This window comes from Olea europaea, chromosome 6, assembly GCF_002742605.1.
Source record: "Olea europaea var. sylvestris chromosome 6, O_europaea_v1, whole genome shotgun sequence".
NCBI classification, from domain to species: Eukaryota; Viridiplantae; Streptophyta; class Magnoliopsida; order Lamiales; family Oleaceae; genus Olea; species Olea europaea.
Window position 1 is genome coordinate 5,083,499 of NC_036242.1, and position 7,186 is coordinate 5,090,684.

At 35.6% G+C, this 7,186-nt stretch overlaps 1 protein-coding gene across 1 annotated transcript; it reads left to right on the forward strand.

The window, feature by feature from the left end:
* The first annotated feature begins 704 nt into the window (after positions 1-704).
* Positions 705-5,505, forward strand: LOC111395594 (protein DJ-1 homolog A-like). The gene is made up of 8 exons (XM_023021647.1): positions 705-908; positions 999-1,199; positions 2,218-2,367; positions 2,485-2,667; positions 3,908-3,988; positions 4,518-4,718; positions 4,816-4,956; positions 5,034-5,505. The coding sequence occupies exons 1-8, from the start codon at positions 753-755 to the stop codon at positions 5,238-5,240; spliced, it is 1,320 nt and encodes a 439-aa protein (XP_022877415.1). The 5' UTR covers positions 705-752; the 3' UTR covers positions 5,241-5,505.
* The last annotated feature ends 1,681 nt before the right edge of the window (positions 5,506-7,186 follow it).

Consider the following 7,186-nt stretch of genomic DNA (forward strand, 5'->3'; position numbering starts at 1 on the left):
GAATTTGGGTGGAAAGAAAACGAATTTCAGGGAATTAAATTGTTTAGAAATTGTTTTCCTAAAAATTGTAAATTATTATATTTGATTGGTATAATTTTTCACGTGAAAAATGTTAAAATAAAAGTGTTTTTTGTGTTCGTTTAACTTTATCTTACATGAAAACTGTCAATTAAAAGGATGAAATTATTGGTATTGGAGATGAAATTTATTTTCATTGCTAAAAAAATAAAAAAATTCAAGAAAATCATCTATCTTTTGATGTTTGTTTGACTTTATTTTACATGAAAATTGTCAATTAAAGGAAAATTTTTTTTATAATAATTCTTAAAATTTGTTTTCATTACAAAAAAGAGGAAAAAAAAAAGTCAATAGTAACCTGGAAAATCGATTCTTAGATTTTCCCACAAAAGCTAGAAAATTACAATTCCCAAGAAATTCAAAAATTTAATTTTCATGGAAAATAAAACACTATCAAACACACAAAAAATTAGATATTGACATTCTAATTCCATTTTCTATAAAAAAAAAATTGATGTTTATCAAATGGTGCCTAAATTATTTTTTTTTTTATAAAACTCTTTTACAAAATATAGAAAAGTAAAAGTAAAAATCATGTGCGTGTAACTTTGTCTATCTTTATCAAAGCAGCAAAGAATGTACAAATGGCTCGCTCTCGAGTGTCTCAATCTTTAATCTATCCAGTCTCTAGAGAACTCGAACTACCTTTACACATCAAAAAAATAGAATAGAAAATGGCAGCACTACGTTTGCGCCACCTCACTCCATTTGCCCCCTTTATATCTATCACCAAACGGCCCCTACATTCGTCACATTTACACACGCACTCCATCTCCCGCAGTAAAATCAAACGCTTCTCATTTACAGTAATGGCTTCCTCTGCTAAGAAGGTACTCGGCTGTACTCTATGTTCAAATGAATTATTGCTGATTCTGTTGCTTGATAATTTAATGATTTGACTACTATGTCGTTGCCTTTAGGTTTTGGTGCCGGTTGCGAATGGAACGGAGCCGCTGGAGGCTGTGATAACTATTGATGTGTTGAGGAGAGCTGGCGCCGATGTGACCGTCGCGTCGGTGGAGAAACAGCTATGTGTTGATGCTTGTCACGGAGTGAAAATCGTCGGCGATGCCCTTATTTCTGATTGCGCTGATACTGCGTATGATCTTATTTCTCTTCCGGTATGCTTTATGTATCTAATTATTTTGAGCACTAGTGTTTCAGATTCTAATCTTCTATGAATTGGAAATTTTGATGGATTTCTATAACAATGAATCGCTAAATTATACATTTACTAGACTGGCTTGTTCATGGCTGATAAATTGCCAATTTGTTGTTAAATGAACTATTTTTATTTGATCTATCTAAATATCTCTAGGCAAAAAATTCACGGATGATCGAGTGCAAGTATGCTTGGCAGCTAATATTTTTTACTCAGCGGGTGAATAATCTGGAATTCATTTTTCTTCGACAAATCAGCATCTGTTGCCACTCTCTACTAATAATTGCTTAGTAGTTAATCAAACTTTTATATATGCGTGATCAACAATTGAATGAAAACTGATGATTTTGATTTTGGTTTTGGTTTTGGTTTTGGTTTTTGATAGGACCCTAGGCAATAAGAAGAACTCAACAATGAAATAAACTATTACTTCCTTGAATGAAGTACTGGAAAACAAAGGGGAAACAAAAGGCTTTCAAGAGGCCTGGTCTCTCCCCACAAGACTCAACAAACGTGAATGCTCCTTCCCTGCCCCCCTACTCTCACATTTATTGACACTTCCTCACTCCCTCAATTCCCCATAATACCCCCGGTAACTAACTGATAATAGATAAGAGAACTAAGTTTGATTCCCTGCATGAACTCTTGCACCTGGCCTGCTGGCTGTATCACCTTTTTTCTTTCTTTCTCCTCGTGTATGTAAATATAGTGGGCGGTCTATCAGTTTTGGATACAATATTGAAAGTTACTAACTCTGGAATTGTTTGTTTTAAATAGTTAGAAGCTCTCTAATGTTTATTATTAAGTCTATTGTAAATATACCTATTTACCCAAAAACCTGAACTGATATATCCGCTTCTGATGCTATGGGTGCAATTTATACAGCTAGTAGCTACGTACCATATCTAGTACAGATCATCTTTCAACGATAAATTTATTTTTGGAAAACTTGTTATTAAAATGCAACTATGGTCTAGGGAGGAATGCCTGGTGCAGCCACACTTAGAGATTGCAAAACATTGGAAAGCATGGTGAAGAAGCAGGCTGCTGATGGCCGCCCATATGCTGCAATATGTGCAGCTCCTGCAGTTGCACTTGGATCATGGGGTCTCTTGAAGGGGTTGAAAGTAAGCAAGAATAGCTACACTATTTTTTTATTTCCTAGTACTTGCTTGTACGAAGCTTTTATAGTTGACGATCGACGATCTTCCTTAAGTGACTGAAATGGCGATTATCCTCAACAGGCAACTTGTTACCCATCATTTATGGAGCAGCTATCATCTTCTGCTACTGCTGTTGAATCAAGAGTCCAGAAGGATGGGAAAGTAGTGACCAGTCGAGGACCAGGAACAGCTATGGAGTATTCTGTAACCCTGGTCGAACTACTTTATGGGAAGGAAAAAGCTGATGAAGTTTCTGGACCACTGGTAATGTTGCCTCTTGTAATTTAGCATGATCTGCACTTTTCATTTCTTGATTAGTAGGGATAATCACAATTCATATTCTCTAGTTCTAATGGATGTAGAATTGATTTCGGATTATTGATCAGGTTATTAAGGCCCCGTTTGATAGTCATTTTTTTCAAAATGCATTTTTCTCTCTCTTCTTTTCAACCACACATTCTTTATTAAAATAATATTATACGTAAATGAAAAACTTTTCCTTATTTCTCAACCACACATTTCACATTAATTTACTATTCTAAAATGCATTTTTACATAAAAATGCCTATCAAACACCCATTATGCATGTTAATTAATTTATCTAAATTGCTAAGGACAGTTCAGGTGAGAGTGATGCTAGCCCTGTTTTCAGAAGAGGTGCCCTGTAATGCACTCACAGATATTGCTCGGAGATAGAAGGCAATATCATTTAGTGAACCTGTAGCTGTGTCAAATTACGAGTATGTGGTCTGAGGGACATACATTACCATCTCTATGGTTAGAAGTAGCACATATAAGGTTGAAGAATAGGGATATGGAGACTATTCCAAACAAGTATACTTGTTTAAGCGAGCCAAAAAACATGGTTGAATTCTTTCATTCACATGGACAATGTAAAGAGGAATCTCCTAAGTTTAGACTCTGAGATAAGGAGTAACATGATTGTGTGGATAACAAAGGATATATGACCTTATGGAGAGATGAACTAAGACGCTATCCTTGTAGGTTTTATTAAGAGCCAACTGGGAAAGACTAGTCTATTGAAACACCCTAAAACTTTCTGAAGCAAGTTAGCTGCCTCTCTCCTTTTTACTGGATGGATTCCTTGCATATTTTTGCCTAAGAAAATGTAGGGCAGGTCATCTCCTTGAATTTGTCTTATGGGTTTCTAAATTGCTCAAGTGCCTGATAACGCTCGGTGCCACCTCTGTAGAAAATCTGGATCTTCAATTGCATAGGCATCAAAATTTTGCCTACGGCCCTTCAATTTCATCATATGCTTGGCACCTTGGAGTTTCACAAGTTCAATGCTGGAAGTATCCTTATCACATGTTCAATAGTTACAATTGTACTGGTTCACTGAACTTTTATGTGTGCACCATTTCTGTTACTTTTCTTACTCTTCTTCGTGGGAACGTCATAAGCCCCTTCTTCATTTCATCTTTGATTCATTTTTTTACATTTTTTATTTTGATAAACTCTGACAGCTTATATTTGTAATCAGGTTATGCGCTCAAATCACGGGGATGAGTATACATTCGCTGAGCTAAAACCAATCAAGTGGACATTTGGGGATAGTCCACAGGTATCTGAGTTTGTTGTTTCTATTATCTGCTGGTCTAATACTTGCAATGTTGTTTCAAATTGTATATATGTAGTCTGTCCATACCATGTAGAAGCTGCCTTTCCGTGGCAATTTTTTCTGCGATTCACTTGCACATGCAAGTACTAACCAACAACCAGACTTCTTTTTATCTTGTCGAGATGTTTTATTCTTTTATTGGGATCTCTCAAACTTTCAGCGGAAGCATTGGATCGATGTGCTCTTTCAGTTATCAGCCTAGCTTATACTTGTATCCAATTATAGACAGCATTGTTTCATTATCTGGCTTCCTTCTTATTTGTAGTTTGATGTTTTATCTAATGGACGGATGAAGAAAGAATGGGAGGGGGTGTGGGGGAATTTAAAGGCTGAACATTGGAGTGACCTTGAAAGTACTACCAATAGAGGACTCCTCACCTGAACAAAAGGCTCAACTGAATTGCTACACTTTTTAAAAGTAGGATCTTTGGCTTCTATATCCAAATCACAATTTATGCGTTTGCCTTTGCAGATTCTTGTACCCATTGCTAATGGAACCGAGGAGATGGAAGCTGTTATAATGATAGATGTACTACGACGAGCAAAAGCTGAAGTGGTGGTGGCATCTGTTGAAGATAAATTAGAAATCCTGGCTTCCAGGAAAGTTAAACTTGTCGCGGACGTTCTTCTAGACGAGGCTCTAAAACGTTCTTATGACCTTATTGTTTTGCCTGTAAGTATAGGACCTTTATCATCATTTGTGGTTGTAAATTAAAAATAAAACCTCATAATCTAAGTGATCATTTTCATCACGTACCGCTCTTATGCAGGGCGGACTTGGTGGTGCACAAGCCTTTGCCAAATCAGAGAAGCTCGTATTTTCACTGAAGAAGCAAAGGGAAGCAAATAAACCCTATGGGGCAATATGTGCTTCGCCAGCTTTAGTTTTTGAGCCCCATGGCTTGTTGAAGGTATCATTTGTTGTAGAATTCCTCTTTTGCCCTTCTAGAACTCTGTGTCTTCTTCTCTCATCGTGGTGCCTACACAGGGTAAGAAGGCCACTGCTTTCCCAGCTATGTGCAACAAACTGTCGGATCCAAGCGAAGCAGAAAATCGAGTTGTGGTCGATGGCAATCTCATCACTAGCAGAGGTCCAGGAACAGCCATGGAGTTTTCTTTGGTGATCACAGAGAAACTATTCGGACAAAAGAAAGCATTAGATCTGGCCAAGACTATGCTTTTTGTACAGCAGTAGAGGCTGTAGCACACGCCTCTGGTAACACCTCGACTCTCTCGATGAGTATTGTCTTTCAAATGGAGTTAACAGTCTGAGTTTGATATGTAATCTTGTTAAGCTATTAGAAAGTAATAAATGAGTCTTTGGAGAGGGAAATGTTCTGTATTCTGGGCTTGTTACTCATCTTTCGAATGAAGTTGACAGTCTTGAGTTCTGTGTGTAAGCTATTACAAAGTAATAAATGGTCATTTTGTAGAGGGAAATGTTATGTATTCTGTGCGCTTGTCGTTTTGATAATATTATTAGCTAGTACTACGAATGCATGTATGCTTCTGAGTATTGAGTTTGTTAATATTATCATGTACTTCATCTAAATAATACGTCTTCAAAATAATTATTGTATCGATAACATTTTTTAAACTAAGTTTAAAATTGGGATTATTTTTTTAATAGGTCCATTTATTAAAGGTTAAAAAAGATTATTATAAAGGCAGTTGATTTCAATAAAAATGACACTCATAATCAAGAATATTTTGAGTATCTACTTTATATTTTACTAATAGCCTGTTTATGAGTGATTTTGAGAATTGATTTTTTGATCGTTAAGAGAAAAGTGAGGTTCACCTATAAGAGAAGAAGTCACATATGACGGATGTAATAATGAAATAACGGTCAAAAATTCAATTTTTCAGATAAAAAATCACTCCCTAACAAGTCTAAAGTTTTTTTAACATTAGACCGTTAGATTTGAGTTCACTTGAATTCTGGAAGATGAAAGATTTTGGTTCGATAATTATTATTTCAAGGGTAATTAGCACAAAATGTTCCTACCTTTCGATTTTTTGTGGAAAACGTTCATACCTTTCTTTTTTGGTGGATTACACCTTCATCTTTACATTTTTTTGCGCAAAATGTCCTTCTGTCAACTCCCCGTTAAAATGTTTCGTTAAATTAAAAGGTAATTAGCACAAAAGGTCCCTATCTTTCAATATTATTGTGCAAAACGTCCCTACCTTTCATTTGTTAGCATTTTCACCCCTACCTTTCACATTTCATTGTGAAAAATGTCATTCTCATCCATTTTTTCAATAAAATGACGATTTTACCCTTCTATTCAAATAAAACAAAAAGACAAGAAAAGAAAAATAATTAATTAATTGTAATCATAGTCCTAAATCTTTCAAAACATTACAGATAAATTCTAAATTTTTCACTACCGCCACTTTCATAACCCCACCAAGCCACCACCTATAGATCCATATAGCACTACCTTTCGGCTACAACTCCTATCGGACTCCACCACCACCAGCCTCACCTCACTCTTCTCAATATCCTCCTCCATAGTATTAGTCATCAATCTGTCCAAAACAACCATATTTACGGTGGCAAAGTCTGGTGGGAATGGTGATAGAAAGGTGATATTATGTTGATTTATAGTTGGCAACTTGATAGGTTGTGAAAGTGGTGGTGGTTGGGAATTTATGATTTCTTTGTAATTTTTTAAAAATTTAAGGATTGTGGTTGCAGTTGGTTATTCATCTTTTTCTTTTTGTTTTATTTGAATAGGAGGATAAAATCGTCATTTTATTGAAAAAAAAAGGATGAGAATGACCTTTTTCGCAATGAAAGGTGAAAAGTAGGGGTGAAAATGCTAAAAAATTAAAGGTAGGGACATTTTGCACAATAACATTGAAAGGTAAGGACCTTTTGTGCTAATTATGCCAAAAAATGAAAGGTAAGGACGTTTTTTCCAATAATATTGAAAGGTAGGGACCTTTTGTGCTAATTACCTTTTAATTTAACGGAACATTTTAATGGGGAGTTGATAGAAGGACGTTTTGCGCAAAAAAAAGGGTAAAGGTGAGGGTGTAATCTGCCAAAAAAGTTAGGGACGTTTTCCACAAAAATATCGAAAAGTAGGGACGTTTTGTGCTAACTACCCTTATTTCAATATTCTTGATTTT